The sequence below is a fragment of the Lodderomyces beijingensis genome (assembly GCF_963989305.1).
Source record: "Lodderomyces beijingensis strain CBS 14171 genome assembly, chromosome: 4".
Taxonomy (NCBI): Eukaryota; Fungi; Ascomycota; class Pichiomycetes; order Serinales; family Debaryomycetaceae; genus Lodderomyces; species Lodderomyces beijingensis.
This window is the reverse complement of record NC_089973.1, coordinates 1,458,248-1,478,064: the sequence shown is the minus strand read 5'-3', so window position 1 is coordinate 1,478,064 and position 19,817 is coordinate 1,458,248. Positions and strand designations below refer to the sequence as shown.

Below are 19,817 nucleotides of genomic sequence, written 5' to 3'. Positions count from 1 at the left end.
CTTGTCAATTTAGTCAGTCGCTTTCAAGATAATCAATCATGGCTACGTTAGCTACCACTACAACCACAGCAGCTGTGCTCCCGTCGATTCAACTAAAAGTCAACTACAAGGATTGCAAAGAGATCATCAAGGATTTCATCCAAACTTTCAAATCATCATCTAGCAACATTGACTTTGACGAGCAGCTTGAGCAAACGCATGAAGGCAAATACATGAATATTTTGCAACAAGTGGCCAACAGAGAGCAGGCCACCATATATATCGAGCTAGACGACCTCAAGTCTTTTTTGCGGTACTACGACGCTGACTCGCCGCTGTTGTATCAAGAAGCCAGAAACTTGTTACAGACTGTTATGACAAACACATATAGATTCATCGAGGTGTTTAGCACTGTTATCGACAAGTTGATGCCCGAACCGACCAAGGATATAAGCTACCAGGACGACGTGTTGGACGTCATTTTGTCGCAAAGAAAATTGAGAAACCAAAGATTGCAACAGGATGCAAATGAAGAGTTTAGTAGTTTGAGAGACGGGTTCACGCAACCAATGGACGAGTTTGGTGAACGAGACGACGTTGCTGATCCCACCGATGTCAACATTTTCCCCGCGAAATTGACTAGGCGATACTGCTTATATTTCAAACCGTTGACTCAAGGTGATGGTGATGGTGATGGCGGCGTCGGTAAACACGACACGGCATTGTCGGTTCGGCAAATCAAGGGTAAGTTTGTTGGCCACTACATCACAGTCCGCGGCATTGTGACGAGAGTCAGCGACGTCAAGCCAAGCGTCTTGGTCACTGCTTACACATGTGACAAGTGCGGATACGAAATTTTCCAAGAAGTCAATTCAAAAGTGTTTACTCCGTTATCGACGTGCAACTCGCCGGCGTGCACCTCCGATAACAACAAGGGCCAATTGTTCATGTCAACTAGAGCTTCGAAATTCTCTAGTTTCCAAGAAGTGAAAATCCAAGAAATGTCGACCCAAGTCCCCATCGGCCACATTCCTAGACAATTGTCAATACATGTCAATGGCGAGATGGTTAGAGCAATGAACCCCGGTGACACCGTTGACGTTTCCGGTATCTTCATGCCGCTGCCATACACCGGGTTCCGAGCTTTGAAAGCTGGTTTATTAACTGAAACCTATTTGGAGGCCCAATACGTTAGACAGCACAAGAAGCAATACGATTTGATGGAGTTGAATGATGAAACAGAAGCGAAAATCAGAGAGTTGCGGGCTGGCTCCCCCGGTGACGTTTATGAAAAATTGGCCAAGTCCACGGCACCGGAAATATACGGCCACTTGGACGTGAAAAAGATTTTGCTCTTGTTGCTATGCGGTGGTGTCACCAAGGAAATTGGTGACGGTTTGAAAATCAGAGGCGACATCAATGTCTGTCTCATGGGTGACCCCGGTGTCGCCAAATCGCAGTTGTTAAAAGCCATCAACAAGATTGCGCCAAGATCAGTCTACACCACGGGTCGCGGTTCCTCTGGAGTCGGGTTGACTGCAGCAGTGATGAGGGATCCAATAACCGATGAAATGATCTTGGAAGGCGGTGCTTTGGTGCTTGCTGATAATGGTATTTGCTGCATTGACGAGTTTGACAAGATGGAAGAAGGCGATCGTACTGCGATCCACGAGGTTATGGAACAACAAACGATATCTATTTCGAAAGCCGGTATCACGACAACTTTGAATGCTCGTACTTCAATCTTGGCAGCTGCCAATCCACTTTACGGAAGGTACAATACCAAATTGTCTCCACATGAAAATATCAACCTCCCTGCTGCCTTGTTATCGAGATTCGATATCATGTTTCTCATATTGGATCAGCCAAATAGAGAAAACGACGAAATGTTGGCTCAGCATGTCACCTATGTCCACATGCACAATAAGCAGCCCACCGTGTCACTCAGTAATGGAGGTGAAGAATTTCAACCGATAGACTCAAAAACCATTCGAGAATACATTTCAAAAGCAAGAACATATAGACCCGTTGTGCCTACAGAAGTGGGCGACTACGTGGTGCAATCATACATCAACATGAGAAAAGAGTCTCATCGCAACGAGGATTCAATCAAGAAATTCAGTCACATAACACCAAGAACACTTCTCGGTATACTTCGATTATCGCAAGCACTCGCGAGACTTCGCTTCGACAATTTGGTCACTATGGAAGACGTAGACGAGGCATTGAGACTCATAGAAGTGAGCAAATCTTCGCTTTACGCTGACGACGACGCAATGCAACAAATTAGAGACGACGAATCCACGACATCAAAGATTTTCCAAATCATCAAGGGTTTGGCGGTCAATTCTTCAGATGGCCGGTTAAAGAAACATTTGAAAATGCAAGATATCAAGGAGCGTGTCATTGCCAAAGGGTACACCGTGCAGCAGTTGGATGACTGTATGTTTGAATACGATGGTGTGGGACTCTGGCAAGTTATCGATAACGGGGAAACTTTGATGTTTACCAATACGGGAAACGACGACGACCGTGATGATGAGGAAATGGAGGAGTAAGTAGAAGCAAAAGAGAGGCGAGGAGAGAGAAAGCAGATGTATATTAATCTCATTGTAACATTACCGACGCAATTTATCCACTAATAGAAGTTGATGTACCGAACAAACTCTGTTTCTCAATAGGGCTCGCTCTTCAAAGCAAATCGGCCAAGTCACGTGACGCATGCACCAACTACCACCATCCCCCTCCCCCTCCACTCCTCCATGTATTATTCTAACCATCCACTCCCTAACTTTTTTGACAAGTGTGATATCGATTTTACACCTCCACCACTTTTGTTCAACACTTTTATCAAAAACAGAAACAGAAGAAAGATTCTCGAAAAAAAAAAATGTCGAAATCAGAAGACGTGCTAGACTTTCTCAACTCGCTTCCTGAAGTTGAATCCAAGTCGACCGCCGCAGATGGCACTCAAACCAAGAACGCTAAAGATGAAAACTTGTTTGATTTCTTGGACGAAATAGCACAACACGAGCAGCAGAAACCGAAAAAGAAGCTAGTTCCAAGAAGCGCATCGGCCAAGCCGGAAGAGTCATCGGCTTCCGTATCATCGGCTTCCGTCGCCACGGTCACCCCTGCTTCTGCTCGCCCAGCCAAAACTACACCACCACCATCACAACAACAACAACAACCTCAAGCAGGTGATGACTCCACCGATCCCACCACAGGCACATCATCCTCAACCACAAGTGAAGTCGAAGAGAAAATAGGCCATGTACTCCACGTAGCCGAGGAAGAATTGGGCGCATTAGAGCTGGAGTTGTCGAACCCCTTAGCGTCAATCTCGCTGTGGTGGAATCGTGAAGGTGGCCAGCGAGTCAGCAGCTTATGGGGCGCCATCACGTCCAACGCCGAGAAGTTGGGCGAGCAAACTTACCAGTTGGCGTCTCAAACCACAAATCAGATCAATGAGCGATCACGTAGCTTGGACGGAGAGCAATTAAGTCATCGCTTGAACTCGATGTTTATCAATATTTCCAACCAGATTAAGCAGGGCTTGATTGACGATGTCGATGAAGTGCTCAATGTGCTTGTAGTGTCGGACTTGTATGGGTTTCAATATTTGCCGCTGGTTGTCGAGGACAATTTCCAGCTGGTTATGGAGCAGGTGCAAGGTAAAATTCGCGTTAGTGTCAATGAATATAACCGTCATCATGAGAATGAGGCGCGCGGGGACAAAGTGGAGATGAATATGTTTTATGGCAAGTTAATTGATGGTGAGAAGTTGGCTTTGGCGAATTTGGAGAGCGCAATCAAGGAATATAAGAAGGTTGAAATTGAACAAGAAAATGAACAAGAAAAGGGAAATGGAAAAGGAAAAGAACATGAAAATGAAAAGGAAAATGAAGACAAACTTGAGAAAGAGCATCAAAATGGAAATGGCGATGGCAGTGATGAGATGTTGAAGCTGAATATTTTCATCTCGATCCAGCCCATCTCAACAGGAAAACTCAACGAGCCCAGCGAACCCACTTTGCAATCTGGACCAGCAACCACAGTGATAGATACCGCAAATGCTGATTCATTTACATTCACGGTTATACTCCATGATATAACAAACGAAATCTCAATCACTACCCGCACACAACCTTTCCCACTTCGCTGGGGATTGTGGCTCGATGGCGAACCGTTAGTTGCTACAGATGCAAACGCACAAGTTGACGATGAAAGCGTTGATCCAAAGGAATGGGTGCGCGACTGGATCCGCCAAGGTATACATTTGGGGTTGGGGGTATTGGCTCAGGAATACGTCATCAAGCGGATGGGTATTTAAATCTAAAAAAAAAAATATTCAATCTCCTCGACTGTAACCAATTATCTCACCTTTTTTTTTTCTTTACTTTATATGATATACATGAACTATAGGCACCTTCAAAATAGCTCAAACGGTTGAGGAGAGACGCCGATAAGCTTTATGTGGTTGTAGACTCACGTAATCTTAGTCATAAATGGTGGAAGGGGAAAGCTCAACTCAACAAAAGTCGAGTGCGGCTTTAGCAACTTTTTATTTTGTTGCATCTTCGGCCGTTATCCCAAAACGGCAATTGATCCGAAACTCCTTTTTTCAAAATCACCAGCAAGAATGTCACCGGCGGATATAACGAAGCTGATAAAGAGGGTGGAGGTCTGTGAGTGGTGGCAATTATTGATTGGTATAGGTATCCAGATATCCCCCTGATAACCTCAGCCCATTGATATATATATATGTATCAACTTTCTGACAAGTTTTGAAATTAAAATCCAATTTTCAACTTACATACGACAACTAATCCAACCATCATGTCGCAACCGAAACAAGTGGTAATAGTAGGAGGGTCGTATGCAGCAATTTCGGCCCTCAAAACCATTGCAGCTTCAACCAAGACCCAGTTATCCATCACTGTCGTGGCACCAAGCACCAAGTCATTTTTCAATGTGGCAGCGCCGAGATTGTTGGTTGACCCCAGCTTGATCCCACAAACACTCTTTTCATTAGAAGAGACAATACAAAAGTCGACTGAGTTGACCATCCATGAGTCGAGATTCATTCACGCCAGCGCTGACTCGTTGGACCTCGACCAGAATGAGCTCACAATCAAAACCAGCGACGGTAAAAAGGAGATCTTACGCTATGACTATTTGGTGATTGCCTCGGGAGCAAGATCGATTTCCCCCGCGTGGAAACTCAACCATGAGAAAGACTACCAGTACGCGGTGGACGAGATTGAGAAATTGAGCAGTGCTATCAAGGACGCGAGCTCGATTGCTATTGTTGGGGGCGGTCCCACGGGGGTGGAGACTGCGGGTGAGTTGGCTACCGCGTACAAGAACAAACATATAACATTGTACACGGGGTCGCCAGCTCCCTTATCTGCACAACTCCCCAATCACAGTAAGTCCACTATTGCCAAGCTTGAAAAGTTGGGAGTTGAAATCATTAATGACCAGCGCGTCACGAGGACATCTACCGGTGTATCATACGATGGCAAGAGCAAAGACTACGATGTGGTGCTTGAAGCGCAGCAGCTTTACCCCAACACCGAGTTTGTCCCCGCTGCACACCTCGACTCGTCCAAGTTCTTAATCACCGACGAGCATTTGCGCGTTCCAAAACACCATAACGTGTTGGCATTGGGGGACGTGTTGAGCTTGGGAGCGAGGTCCATTGTAGACTTGAGCTACGTGCAAAAACCGGTGTTTGAAAAGACGGTGGCTCGCGAGATTGGCGGCGACCAACGCGTGCAGTTGAAGAAGTACCAACGCGCTGGAAGTGTTACCATTCTTGTCCCCTTGGGGCCAAGTGGTGGTGTTGGGTCCATTTCCGGGTGGAGCGTGCCTAGTTTTCTTGTGTGGTTGACTAAAGCTCGTGATTATATGATTCCAAGGGCAAAAAATTTGTTAGAGTAGAAAGTTAGAGAGGTGCGGTCAAGTTTTTTTATTTGATATTACTAGTTAGCCGTTTCGTGTTGTTTAATAATCATTTCCTGTTACTGATTAAAGAAAAGGTGGAAAGAGAAGAAAAGAGACCATGTCCCTATCAATATTTTTCAAAAACAGCTCGTTTCTCTCGTGTAGGTGAAAGTTTCACATCCTTGGAGACAAGGATAACTTCGACGACTCTTGGTCCTCTACCAAAAAACACATCTCGTTGTAGAAGCTTCGTAGAGGATCAAAGCGTAGTGAAAGATTGCCCTGCGTGTTTGCTCAACTGTGGAAAATATTCATCATCATCAACAACAACGAAAAAAAATACCCACAACACACAACAGAAAGCTGTGAGAAACAACGAAATACAACTTTCAAATTACAAATTTCAACACCCCCTCCGCCCTCACTCGAACCCAATCACCCAGCCGCTCCATCATGTCGGATTACTCATCGCAAACAGTAGCCCAACTAAAAGATATACTAAAGGAAAGAGGATTGAGCACCGATGGTAAAAAAGCAGACTTAGTCACGAGGTTAATTGATTCAGACAATGTCACTACCACCAACGACGACGACAACGCACCAGCCGCCACAGCAGAAGCGACGATAGAAACTGCTCAATCTACGACGACACCAGCCGAAAAACCGGCAGCAGCAGAACAACAGCCATCCGCTGTTAGCCAGGAGGAGTCGACGTTGACCGTGATACAACCGCAACCAAAAAAAACCAAACACGCGGAAGACGCACCAGCACCAGCACCACCGCCAAAAGTGCTAACTGCCGACGAGAGAAAACAATTGGCAATTGAGTTATTGCAAAAGAAAGTCGCTCGTGCCGAAAAGTTTGGCGACGAAAAAGCAGCAGCGGAAGCACGTAAGGATTTGTCCCGAGTTGAGAAATTCGGCGTTGAGTTGGGCACTGCGTTAGCTAGAGAAATCGGGCTTGTTGATGACAAGTTGAAGAGCCATGGCTTCAAGAAGAGGTTCAATAATGGCAAGCATAGAGGGTTCAAGAAGAGTGGCCGAGGCGGACGGAAATAGCTGGATGCGATTCAACTATCATCTACACCTCTCAGTTTTTCCTTTTTGTAGTCTCTTCTCTGTTTCTTTCTCTTCTATAGAGTTTATATCGCTGTACTATACATATATAAGAAAAGACAAAACAATTCAAAACAAAAACTAATAAAAACGAAACGAAACGAAATTGGTTTCTTCGCTGGCCAAGCTCTTTATTATACCCTGATATCTTGTCCTTGTCCTTGTCCTTGCTCTTGTTCTTGTTCTTCTTCCTCATCGGAAATGTTAAAGTTTGGAACATCGGCGTATTCAATTGGATCATTAGCATTGGGATCGACAATTAGCCCGTTATTGTCCTTGATCCAAAGGAAAAATAATGAAATGATCAACGAAAAGAAATAAAACCATGTTGACCAAAGCACTGGTATCATGAATTTCGCCATTGACTTTTCAAGCATCCACATGCCTAAAGCCGATTGGTAGACGGGGTCTCTTTCTGTACGTGTTGGATAATCAGGCATGTTTTTAAAAGATTGCGCTGTCATCACCCCAGCGACAATACCTCCAAATATCGAAGTTACAATGGGCAAGATGTAAATCACCACAAAGGATTTACGGAAAGCCGAAACGACTTTTTCGGTGGAATCTGCATCTGACGCCGGCGGGAATGCGGCAATGGTTTTCTTGGTCTTGAAATAGAAAATCATGGAAAGAATGAACCATGCCATTGAAAGCAACCCGGCAAGACCCAAAAGGAATGCGGTAAGGGTACCGTATTGATTCAATAGCGTCTGTCCATGGTATCCAATTATAGGAGTGTCACTGGCACTGTTCGCCAAGCGTACATGCGATGCAAATTGAACCACAAGCGTAGCGACAAAGAAAGCGGTAACTTTGAAAAAGGAATCTCGTGGGAATTGTCTGTAATTATGCGAGTTGCCGCTATGGTAATAAATCACGCCGAATCCCATGGAGAATAAAAGTACCGCGTACTTCAAAAATGTGGTAAATGTTGTTTCACCAAATTGTGAAAGGAGCAACAAGAAACTGATGATCCGTGAACGTTGACAAGTTTCCAAAAAATTGTTGATCAAAAAAAGGACAAACCATTGATACATAGACAAAAGTGTAAACGGAGCCAACACCAAAAAGATCACGGCTTTGGAAATCACGGAAATCGAGTCCAAGTGCTGGAAATTGTCCCCAACTTTGAACTTGAGGATATAATTGAACAAGCTTGCAAAGACAATGATGGCAACGGCAATGGTGAATTTCGATTGCGCATAAATTAAGTAAAACGGATACGATAAGTTCCCGTAGTAGTTCTTGAACACAATCGGTATCTCAAATGGGTCTTTGTCTTCCACAGGCGGAGCAACGTAGACACAATAAAAACCAGAGTGGTCCACCTGAAACTTGACATCTTTGTCGACTATGCCGCTCCATAGTTTTGACTTGTCAACGTCATAGCCGTCAGCAGCATCGAGTATAAAAGTTCCATCGTCTTGATTCAAGATCTTCTTGAACAACACTTCCTTATCCTTGGGGCACAATCGACTAAACTCTTCCACAATCGGCACCGAGGTGAAGTTGACAATATCGGGATAGTAAAAGATCAAGCCCGGAATCTTGAAATCTGCCGAAGCGTGTTCCGGGTGAAGTTTGATATAGCTCTTTCCAGGGTGTGATGGAGATACCTGGATATTGGAACAAAAAACACCCTTTTTTGAAGTCAATATTGATGGACTGCGAAGAAACGCTGATGCCAAAGTTGTATATGCCGCCAATAGCACAATGGCTGTACTAAACCCGGGAAGCATTCTGTTCTGGACAAGCGGTCTACCTTTTCTTTCTCTTTCTTCTTCGGTTTCTTCTTCTTTGTTAAAGAGTAGTGTTACAATTACTTATTCCAATCCAACTGAGAACCTGCCACGATTTGTACGCTTGCTTTCTTGAGGAAAAGAACTGACAAGCTGACGGTTATGTGGATTTATATCGTGTTAAATTCAGTAATAATAGTAGTCGTTGATTGGTGGCTCTGGTAGAAATTATTTAATTTTAGGGGGGGTTTGCACTTTATTGGTGCGGCTCCAAATTCACAAACTATTTGGGGAAAGAGCAACTAAAACCGGCAAAAACAACCACCAGTGCCGCTAGCTCGGTCCTGAACGATGGCATAAGAGCCACCCATTGCTGTTAAAGAGTTATTGTCTTTCAAAGGACATGCGGATGTTGTCTCCTTCAGGCATCCTGTTGTCAGCAAACCGTGTAAAACCGAGTTCCATTGGACCTCGAGAGAGCCGTGGCAATAACAATAATAACAACTTGCTTTGCAAGTTGGAACCCTTCCATGAACCATGAGCCGTCTCCTCAGGGTTCACAGGCTCACAGGGCTCTTGACACGAGACTCACCTGTCACTCTACCTTTTAACTAGCGACAATGCAAGGCCAAACTCAGCTCAGTTCAGCTCGCATATAGCTCAATTTACAGAGTAGGTTCAGCTGCAAGATAGGGGTTTCTTCGCGGGGAAAAAAACCTCGAAAAGTCCAACTCGTTCCAATCCTTGAGTAAACCCGAGGAAAAAAAAAGCAGCAAGTCTTTTATACTAGGCTAATGCTAACTCTTGTATATATTTACATGAAAGTTGATCTTTCAAGAGCATCTCCATAGTGGAAGGGAGGGTTTTATTTATGATGGCATGGCATTAGTCACATCGAAGTTACAATGTCGTGAAATTTTGCCTCTGTCGCTTTTTCTGTCGTTTCTTTTGTTGCGACAATAAACCCCTTTTTTTTGCGACATCTCTTTTGACACTTGTTTGTTGTAGCGCACACGACCACTACCGGGCTGGAAGCTTCGAGGCTGGTTGTTGCAAACAGGGCCAAAGGTGTGTCCTTTTTTTTTTACAACCACCACCGTTATTAGCAGCAGCAACAAGATTGATTGATTCCCAGTCCAGAACAGGAAGAATGGGCGGGGAAGAGCCATATTATGAGGCATTGCCTACCAATTTAAAACCAACTCACTACGACTTGTCGATTTATGACATCAATGCCGAGAAAGACACGTTCAAGGGTACGGTTGTTATACATTTGGATGTGGTGGAAGCCGCAAGTGAGCTATACCTTAATTATAGAGACATCAAGGTTGCCTTGGAAAGCATATCTGTTGAAGTGGACGGGAACCCCATTTCTGTTGTTGCAATTGAGGAAAATGCAAAGAAGGAGTATTTCATTGTGAAATTTGCTGCTGCTGCTGCTGCTGCTGCGGAGAAAGTCAAAGTGACGATTACTTACGACGCCTTGATTCAGAATAACATGGCTGGGTTTTACAAGTCGAGCTACGTCGAAGCCGGCAAGGAGAAGTTAATGTTGAGCACGCAATTTGAAGCCACAGACGCGAGAAGAGCGTTCCCGTGTCTTGACGAGCCAAGTCTCAAGGCCACTTTCAAAGTAGACGTAACGGCAGACAAGGAATGGACAATCTTGGGAAACACGCGCGCCAAGAGACGCGAAGAGGTGGGCGATGAGTTACAAAAAGTGGAATTTGAAAAGACACCCGTAATGTCCACCTATTTATTAGCTTGGGCGTGTGGTGAATTCGAGTATATTGAATCATTCACCAAGGAAAATTACAACAACGGCAAACCGCTTCCCGTGAGAATCTATACTACTCCAGGCTATTTGGAAGACGCCAGGCTCGCCTCGGAGCTCACCCCGAAAATCGTCGACTATTTTTCCAAGATCTTTGAGATCCCGTATCCGTTACCCAAGTTGGACCTCATTGCCGTGCACTCGTTTTCACACAATGCAATGGAAAACTGGGGACTCATAACATACAGGTCGACTGCGCTTTTGTTCTCGGAAACAAAGTCGGCCCCGTCTTATAAGCAAAGAGTCGCCTATGTGATAGCCCACGAGTTGGCGCATCAATGGTTCGGGGATCTTGTAACTATGAAGTGGTGGGATGAACTCTGGTTGAACGAAGGGTTTGCCACCTGGGTTGGCTTTGTTGCTGTTGATTATTTGTACCCCGAGTGGGATATATTCAGTGGATTCGTATCTGAGTCGTTGCAACAGGCTTTGGATTTGGACGGTTTGAAAAACTCACATCCAATTGAAGTGCCCGTGGTGGATGCATTGGATATCGACCAAGTCTTTGACACCATTAGTTATCTAAAAGGCGCATCAACTATTCTAATGATTTCCAAATACTTGGGCACTGAGACATTCTTAAAAGGCGTGAGCTTATACCTCAAGAGAAACGCATATGCCAATGCCACGAGCCATGATTTATGGGCAGCCGTGAGTGAAGTTTGTGGCAAACCAATCGACCAACTTATGGACCCGTGGATCAAAAAAGTGGGATTCCCAATTGTGACTGTGGACAGGCACGGTGAAAATTTGGTGTTGACCCAGCTGAGATTTTTGAATGGTGGTGGTGTCACACCCGAGGAAAATGAAACTAAATGGTGGATTCCTTTAAATATTGAAACAGATTCCGCCACGTTGAAGAAGCATGAAAAAGCCGATTCTTTTGCAAGCGAAAAACTCGTGATTAATGAGTTTACCTTGGAGAAAAATGATTCCGTCTTTTTCAAAATCAATAAAGATACCGCTGGTGTTTACCGAGTCAAGTATGACGAGTCGATTCTCAAGGACAATATACTTGCCCACTTTGATAAACTATCGGCGAGGGATAAAGTGGGCTTGATTGCAGACTCGGCCGCTATTGCCTGCGCAGGAAACAGCTGCACAACTGCATTTCTCAAACTCGTGGTGGACATCGTGCCCCAGCTAGGAGACGATTACGTGGTTTGGTTAGAGCTTGGCAAACGATTGAGTGATTTCTCGATTGCCTTCACCACGAGTGATGCAGAAGTTGCAAAAATCAAACAGTTTCTCACTAAAATATACGCACCAAAAGCCGTCGAAATTGTCGAGGCAATTGGCGAGTTTAACAAATTTGACAATGCAGATTTTTTGGAGACAAAATTCCGGTCCGAGATATTGACGCAGGCAGGTAAGGTGCAGATTCCTCAAGTCTATGACTTTGCATTGAAGTTGTTCAATGAGGGCAATATCCACCCTTCGTTGCGCTCATTTGTCTACACCACTATAGCATCCTCGCCACGTTTCAACCAACAGCAATTTGAGACTTTGCTTACCCAAGTTACCCACCCGAGCTCGCTTGACTCGAGAGAAATTGCGCTTGGTGCATTGGGATCGGTCACCAACGAGTCCATCGCACCGCTTCTTCTTAATGCGCTCATTGACACCAGCATTATCCCCGCCATGGACCTGCATTTCTTGGGCAAACCACTTTGCACAAACTTTGCCACCAGGAAGTTGTTTCTTTCCTTTTTCTTGGAACACTATGAAAGTTTCTACAAGATCATGTCGACGAATATGGTTGTGTTGGACCGGTTTGTAAAGTTGACATTGCGAAACTACCTGACGCGGTCTGATTTGGACAGGATTGAAAAGTTTTTCGCCACGAGGAACGTGCATGGGTTTGAACGTAGTTTGAAGCAAGCGTTGGACAATGTCAAGATTAATTACAACTGGTACGAACGCGACCATGAAAAAGTTGCAAAATATTTAAATGAGTATGATTATGAAGCTTGAAAAAAGTACATAAATTAGTATTTACAACTTGTATTAAAGGGTTTTTCTTTTTTTTTTATCTACTATACGTCTACTCTACTAATGACGTCTCCTCTTTATTATATAAGCTTATCAAGAAGTAGTCAAGAAGAAGTTAAGAAGAAGTTAAGAAGAAGTAGAAGAAGCATCGACTTTATGATCGTGGGTAGTGGCGTATCTTCCACTTGGGTCCGAATGGCAACCCCACTCAGCTTTTGGAATCCATCTCATAACAGTCGAGGCAGCAGCCTTGGAGCCAGCAAACATCTTGTCAAACTTGCATCTGTACCAATAAGCCTCCTTAGTCTGAGGGATATCGTCGCCCCATTCGGGCTTGGGGTTCTTCATATCTTCATCGCTAACCAACTTCTCAGCGGTATCCTTCAAGCAATCGATCCAGGAGTAGCCCACGCCATCGGAAAACTGTTCCTTTTGTCTCCACAAGATTTCATCCGGCAAGTATGGGTTCTCCTTAGTGTCAAATGCCTTTCTCAAGACGTATTTCTCAATGTGGTCCTTCGTGATCAACTTGTCCTTGGGGTCGATGTTCATGCACACTTCCAAAAACTGCTTATCCAAAAACGGCACACGCGCCTCGAGTCCCCACGCCATGGTGGACTTGTTGGCACGTAAGCAATCGGCATAGTGCAAGTTCTTAACACGTTGCACACACTCTTGATGGAAGGAGTCGGCGCTGGGCGCATTGGCAAAGTACAAGTATCCGCCAAAGATCTCATCTGATCCCTCACCGGACAAGACCATCTTGACTCCCTGGGCCTTGATCTTGCGTGACAACAAGTACATGGGCGTCGATGCTCTAATGGTGGTGACGTCGTAGGTTTCCAAATGGTAAATGACGTCGTCCAAGGCGTCGATGCCTTCTTCCAAGGTGAAGGTGTGCGAGTGGTGGATGGTGCCGATGTAGTGGGCGACTTTTTCCGCGGCAATCAAGTCCGGCGCACCAGGTAAGCCAATGGCGAACGAGTGGAGCTGGTTGAAGCCACCCGATGCGTGCAAGGAGCCCGAGGTGTCGACTCCGGACAATTCTTTGTTGGCGTCGATACCTTGCTGGTGCGACTTGATGGCGTTCTCAGCGGCCTTTTTCGTTTCTCTAGCGGCGATCGAAGCGATTAAACTCGAGTCCAAGCCACCACTCAAAAGCACTCCGTATGGCACCTCGGCCATTAATCTTTTCCTTACTGCCAACTCCAAGGTTGTTCTGACTTTGGTGTAGTCGACCGGCTCAGTGGGGATCTTGTTTGCATCCCACCAGCTTGGCTTGTAGTATCGGACAATCTCATCCGAGTTGGAGTCGTAAATATGTCCCGGTGGGAACGCTTCGATCTCATCGCACTCGTCAATCAAACATTTCAATTCGGAAGCAAAGAACCTCGTCTCGGGGCTCTTGCTGCTCTTGCCCAAGTACAACGTGGTGATACCAATAGGGTCACGAGCAGCAACAATACGGTCGCTGGTCTTGTCATGCAAGACCCAAGCAAACATCCCGTCCAAATGTTGTGGAGCATCCAAGTCGTACTTCTGGAAAAGCGGAATGATGGGCTCACAATCGCTCAAACTCTTGAACTTGTAGTCGGGGAACTGCGTCCTCAACTGGATGTGGTTGTATATCTCCCCATTGACCGCCAACGTGAATCGGTCATCGGGCGACACAATGGGCTGAGCACCGGCGTCCAAGCCCACAATGGCCAATCTTTCATGACACATGATGCAGTCTTGCGATGTTATCATGTTGCCTGACCAGTCGGGGCCCCTGTGGCGGATTAATTTCGAGTACTGTAATGCCTTGGGCTTGAAGGACTCAACGTCCTTAACCCTAAACGCCGCAAATATACCACACATTGTCGATCTGGACCTTTGTTCTTTCACGAGATTTTCGTTATCGGCGGTGTGAAAAATTTTTTGGGGAGAGTTGAAAAAAAAAAAAAGGAAAAATTCAAATGGCGGCGGCGCACTCTGATGGAAAAAAGAGTCAGAGGGCCGAGTCTAGGATGGGTGCAAGTTGAGTCATCGTCGCTGAGACAGTCCTACTTTCACCCACAGAGTTTCATGGGGGGGTTGTGGGTATGTGTGCTTACGTTTACAGTGGTACGATCTTGTCGTTGTCTCTTGCGTAGCAGAAGCGGATTGCCAGTGGTAGAAGCTACTCTTGGGTGCAAAATCCCGGGGGTATCCGAGAGCGGTAGCGGGAGCGGGAGCGGCTTGCCTTGACGCTCGTACTCGTTCTCACTCTTGCCATCTCGCCATCTCATCTCCTTGAACCAACACGGGGAACGCAGTTTAGCGAGAGATGAGCCGGAGAGTGGCATCACGATGTTTGCCAGCAGAGAGTAATCTGTGCGGCTAACTCACTCGAAGTCGCCACCAATCGGTCTTTCCAGAAATTACCAGAAAATTGCAGGATTTTCTTCAAGATGTGTTTTGCTTCCAATTAAATAAATTATATTGAGTGTTGGTGACATGCGCCTCTGCCGTTGAATGTTTCTAAAATCTAATCTCTAACTTATCCACTTGCTTCCATGACCTCCACGCTCTTCCTTACATCATGGATTTTTCCCCATGATATTGTTATATCTTACTACCTCTCAATTTTGAAACTCTTTCCAACTCGCCTATGTCCCTTTCAAAGTTCTTATTAGTAATGTCGATAACATAGTTAACATTGATTTCGTCGGTCAAGAGATTCTTTTCCTCGGTGTTGACATGCAACAACTGGATCAAAAACCTATTGATAACTTGCAAATCTCTAGGGTTCAAAATCTGGACAAACGCCTTGGTCTTGGCCTTGTTCTTGAAGATCTTGATCAATTGTAAATTGTTGAGGTAGTACAAGTCGCTCACCAAGTACTGCTTGTTGATGGACTCGAGTGATTGGAACTGCGCCTTTTTCCGCAGTTGGGCAATGATGTATTTGAGAAGACCCTTTGTTGTTGGATACTTCAATTCGTCGTCGTCAAGAATGATTTGATCGTGCGTTTGTTGTTGCTTGGCTCTAGCATAGTTGCTGGCCAAGTTGCTAGTCATTTCCAAAATGTTGGTAATCAAAACGACATACGACTCCAAAAATGGTTGAGCCAAGTTGGCAAATAGTCTAACAAAGTTGGGGTCATCGATGGTGTATATGGCATATTCAGAGTCTTCCGCCTTGGATTTGGAAATCACGCCAAGGTCAGTGAGATCCTGGATGATAAACGACATGCCGTTTCTCTCATTTTCATCATAGTCGAAAAGAAACTCGTTTTTAAGGAAACCAGTGAGGATGTAAAATAATTTGCCAATGATTCTCCTGTTGCAATGCTCGGTCCCGTTAAGCAAGGTGATGATGTACATAACGAGACATCTTTGGATGATCAAGTGAATGGTCAAGTTCTTGTAGTAAAGTAGCTCAATGGGAGACTCGATTCTGATAAGGTTCTTTGTATCATTCACCTTGATGTGTCTAAAGAAATTGGTGATTTGCTCGATAATCAAGCTCGATAACTCAGCATCGGAAAACTTCAACATGTTTTGCAAAATGATTTTGTTGGTCTTTGACGACTCATTTTCTCTCAACAAGGCCTCAACAACGATCCTGTACACGGGGATCAACTCTTGCACCGAAAAGATGGCCTTATTGGCAAAGTAATTGTACGCCTGTAATGCAGTTCCTACAATGGAAACTTCTGGAAGAAAGGAGTTTCTATTGATTTCGTGTAAAATGGTGAATCCCAATTTCTTCAAGTTTACGTCTTTTTCATGCCTAATCTCAGGATTATCAATAAATCGTTCAAGAGTAAAACTTTCACCCAACTTGAGAAAAATCTTACCCGTCAATTTCCTGGTGCTGTTATCGGTGAAACCTTGCTTGTCGCGTATAATGACATCTTTCTTGTTGCTAAAAGCACTTCCGGCAACCGATAATATTCCAAACAAACTCTCTTGCTTCTTGTCGTCACCTTTCAATTCTTTTAAAAACTCGTCATTTTCGTAAACACGTTCATATGTCACGGCAACTGGTTGGAACAACATATTGAATTTTGGGTTGTGTTCTTCAAATCGTTGTTTTAAATAAATAGAAACCAAACTTTTCAAAATCCCGTATTTGGGGAGTAACAATTTGCCATCTCTTGAACGAGTACCTTCGATAAACACTTCAAATGGGATCTTGTTGATTAGTAAAAACTCCATGACATTGTTTAGGTTCCGCTCGGTGTATAATTCATTATTAAAAGTTCTAGGAATGAAAACGGCACCCAACCCTTTTAACAAGCCACCGACAACGGCAACATTTAAGTTTTCACCAGCGATAACCGCTGGGGTCGCCATTTGGAACCGGACGCAGATTAAGTGCAAGATGATATAGTCCAAATGCGACTGATGCGACGGGGTCCAAATGATACTCATGGGGTCCTCGAGGTATTTTTGGTATAAATTGGAAATGTCCTGGTTCGAGACCCAGATCCCCTTGGGGAACAACCTTCTCATGATTGTCATCACCGTGAGGTAAGCAGATCTAACAAAATTGTGCGAGGGGAAGGTTGGCAAATTTTTTTCATTATTTTGCTTGTAAAATTCCACCATGTACTTCTTGACTTCTTTGAATCTAGCTTTAAAGTCCTTGGCCTCGATCAACTTCATATTCAATTCCTGATTGATTAAGTCATAGACAATTTCGTCCAACTTGGTGTCATCTTTTTCCAACTTGCTGTTCATGTAGTTTTTGAATTTTGTTTTAAACTCGTCCGAGTGCTTGTTGAGAAAGTACTTGTACTCATTCTTGGAGTAAATCTCGTCGTAATTGGCGCCATACCCGAGAATCATCCTTATCGCCGAGTTCAAAATGTTAAACGACTGGCCCAAGGACTCGTAATTGTCCTCCACGTCGACATAGGTCTCCTTATCTATCGGCAAGGGGAACTTCAAGTCGATATTTGGGTTTTCAAACGGGTCGTGGAGGATATTGACGTCAAAGTCCGAATTGGCGACGGACTCGGCAACTCCCTTTTTCTTTTCCTGCCTTCTCGTTGTAGTGCTCATCTCAGCAGTAGTAGTGGTAGTAAATGCCTATATATGTATATGTCACTTTTCTGTTTTTTTTTGGTTCTAGTTGTTGTTCTTCTTCTACCGTTGGCGGTTTGAGGTCTCGAGATGAAGAAGATGTTATGGTCAACAGCTCCAAGTAACTCTAGCAGATGAAGCAGAAACGGAAACCAAAAAAAAAAAACGGCAAAAGACGGTTAGAAGTGTATTCCGATGAGGAATTGATTGGGTCAAAATCCTCTTGATAAGCCAATCTCACCGAGCGGAGGGGTGTCTACACGTCAATTGAAAGAGATCAGGAGACGGGGATCTTGAAGGGTATTTATCCTCCTCCAAATACCACCACCGGCAGTTGCATCAATTTTGGTTTTATTTTAAATTTTTTTTTTTTTTTTGGTCGTTCTGGTTATGTTTTGTTGGGTAAAATCTTAAACTGCATCAACAGCAAAAAGAACCCCCCCTTGTCGCCATCTTCATGAGCATCTAAGCAGGGGGGGATCTTGATAGACTGCTTGGAAGGGGCTGCTGATTGGCGAAGGGAGGGAGAATCATGGTTGGCTCCACCTTTTCTTCCATGATTGACATCACTACAGAGTATATCTTCTAGAGTGTTGGATTGATGAGGGGTATTTTTTTTCTTCCTCTGAAGACATCTTACGTTCTTACGATCTTGACACACACAACGGGTTCTCTCTTTTGACCTTGTAAATTACGTCCGAGGGGGGCAGGAAGAAGGTTGGTTTTCAGCTTCGTAGTCTCGCAAGAAGACAGTTTCCCCTTATCTGTCTGTCTTGATGAAACACCTCGGACGTAAACGCTCGAAGTTTCAACGGGGTTGGGAGTTTTAGGCTGAAATTTTTCCGTCGCCGAGTTGGTAGCACTGGCGCCATTGGAGATGGCACATACCGAGATTTTGACCCAAATTGGCAAATTAACCAACCAAAGCAAAACCCACCAGCACCAGCACCCACCACCCTCGAGTTCAAGCACGTTGGGTTAATGCAAATGTGGATATCAAGAGAAGGACATAGAGAAATATATTCGCCAGCAAAACAACAAACAAAAAACAAAGAACAAAAAAAAAACAGAAAAGGCTAACGTGCATGATATTGGAGGCGTGTGTGAAAATCGCCAGAGGGTAACCAAACATAGAGCCCTACTGCACGATCCTTCTTGGTTTGAGGCAAGTGGAGAACAAATGGGCCAAATTGGCATTGAAATTGGCACCCTAGTTGGGCCTCCTCCGCCCCCCCTCTTGGCTCAGAGCTCTCATCAAACGTTTCACCAATATCTATTCTAGTAAAAAACAAAACACACACATGCACCCTACTCCCTGTTTGCCCCTTAGCGCATTAATCTCGTTGTCTCTTCTTCATTGTATGATGCCACGAAGTGCTCAAATGAACCGAGGCTTGATTTGACAGATGTCAACTATTTAAAAGAGGCATTTCGTTTTGGCACATGTAGTACAGACTTTTTTGATATTTGCATCCATTTCATCAGTCCATCGCCTCTTCAGGGTCCCCACCGCACGTCGTCCTCAGTTTATTATCTCTCGGGGGAGACTTTTGCTCCAACAAAATTTTTTCTTTTGGTGATAATGAAGTATTATTCGCGGACAAAAGGGGTGGACCAACAAATATGAAAAAGAGTCGAGACTTTTGGCGGAATTTTCAGGAACCAGCTATACGAAGTTGAAGCTAGGTTCAAGACATCCGAGGCAAGACCTTGACAGCAGAGAGAAACAGAGGGAAAGGAGAAAAGCCTGAATTTGGTTTCGTTTTCTCTATTTTAGGACGCTTCGAGCAACGGAGACTAAACTTTCTCGGCTTAGCTTTCCTGTAAATCGCTCGCTAACTCTTTGGTGTGGCTTCAGCCGTGGGTTACACGATATCTACACCGTGGACGTGTTCAGTAGTTGCCTAAACAAATGTTTCATTGCACGTAGAAATGTTTCGTTTGGAACGGAAAGCTGAATCGGAGCGAGATTTCGAGCAGGGATTACCAAACACTCCAATCTGCGCTTCTAGTTGAACTAAACTTACACACAACTTGACACGCCTGTCGATATACACAGGGACGTAGATAAGAGAGCACAATGGTAGAATCCGGAAACCAGACCATTATATATAGTACTGCTTACACCTGATTTCGGCCCACCTCAGCTGATC

General features: G+C 44.6%; 8 protein-coding genes across 8 annotated transcripts; 5 read left to right on the top strand and 3 right to left on the bottom strand. All coding sequences in view use genetic code 12, as the record gives it.

The window, feature by feature from the left end:
* Positions 1-38: 38 nt before the first annotated feature.
* Positions 39-2,537, top strand: LODBEIA_P36500 (DNA replication licensing factor MCM7; the record flags this gene model as incomplete). Its single annotated transcript, XM_066973784.1, has 1 exon — positions 39-2,537. One exon carries the CDS (start codon positions 39-41, stop codon positions 2,535-2,537), a length of 2,499 nt encoding a protein of 832 aa, XP_066830588.1.
* Positions 2,538-2,869: 332 nt separating this feature from the next.
* Positions 2,870-4,312, top strand: LODBEIA_P36490 (uncharacterized protein; the record flags this gene model as incomplete). The annotated part of the gene is made up of 1 exon (XM_066973782.1): positions 2,870-4,312. The coding sequence occupies one exon, from the start codon at positions 2,870-2,872 to the stop codon at positions 4,310-4,312; it is 1,443 nt and encodes a 480-aa protein (XP_066830587.1).
* A 506-nt stretch (positions 4,313-4,818) lies between these two features.
* Positions 4,819-5,925, top strand: LODBEIA_P36480 (uncharacterized protein; the record flags this gene model as incomplete). Its single annotated transcript, XM_066973781.1, has 1 exon — positions 4,819-5,925. The coding sequence occupies one exon, from the start codon at positions 4,819-4,821 to the stop codon at positions 5,923-5,925; it is 1,107 nt and encodes a 368-aa protein (XP_066830586.1).
* A 456-nt stretch (positions 5,926-6,381) lies between these two features.
* On the top strand, positions 6,382-6,987 carry LODBEIA_P36470 (uncharacterized protein; the record flags this gene model as incomplete). Its single annotated transcript, XM_066973780.1, has 1 exon — positions 6,382-6,987. The coding sequence occupies one exon, from the start codon at positions 6,382-6,384 to the stop codon at positions 6,985-6,987; it is 606 nt and encodes a 201-aa protein (XP_066830585.1).
* Positions 6,988-7,178: 191 nt separating this feature from the next.
* Positions 7,179-8,783, bottom strand: LODBEIA_P36460 (uncharacterized protein; the record flags this gene model as incomplete). Its single annotated transcript, XM_066973779.1, has 1 exon — positions 7,179-8,783. The coding sequence occupies one exon, from the start codon at positions 8,781-8,783 to the stop codon at positions 7,179-7,181; it is 1,605 nt and encodes a 534-aa protein (XP_066830584.1).
* A 1,150-nt stretch (positions 8,784-9,933) lies between these two features.
* LODBEIA_P36450 (uncharacterized protein) lies at positions 9,934-12,591 on the top strand (the record flags this gene model as incomplete). The annotated part of the gene is made up of 1 exon (XM_066973778.1): positions 9,934-12,591. One exon carries the CDS (start codon positions 9,934-9,936, stop codon positions 12,589-12,591), a length of 2,658 nt encoding a protein of 885 aa, XP_066830583.1.
* Positions 12,592-12,735: 144 nt separating this feature from the next.
* Positions 12,736-14,469, bottom strand: LODBEIA_P36440 (uncharacterized protein; the record flags this gene model as incomplete). Its single annotated transcript, XM_066973777.1, has 1 exon — positions 12,736-14,469. The coding sequence occupies one exon, from the start codon at positions 14,467-14,469 to the stop codon at positions 12,736-12,738; it is 1,734 nt and encodes a 577-aa protein (XP_066830582.1).
* A 726-nt stretch (positions 14,470-15,195) lies between these two features.
* Positions 15,196-17,643, bottom strand: LODBEIA_P36430 (uncharacterized protein; the record flags this gene model as incomplete). The annotated part of the gene is made up of 1 exon (XM_066973776.1): positions 15,196-17,643. The coding sequence occupies one exon, from the start codon at positions 17,641-17,643 to the stop codon at positions 15,196-15,198; it is 2,448 nt and encodes an 815-aa protein (XP_066830581.1).
* Positions 17,644-19,817: the final 2,174 nt, after the last annotated feature.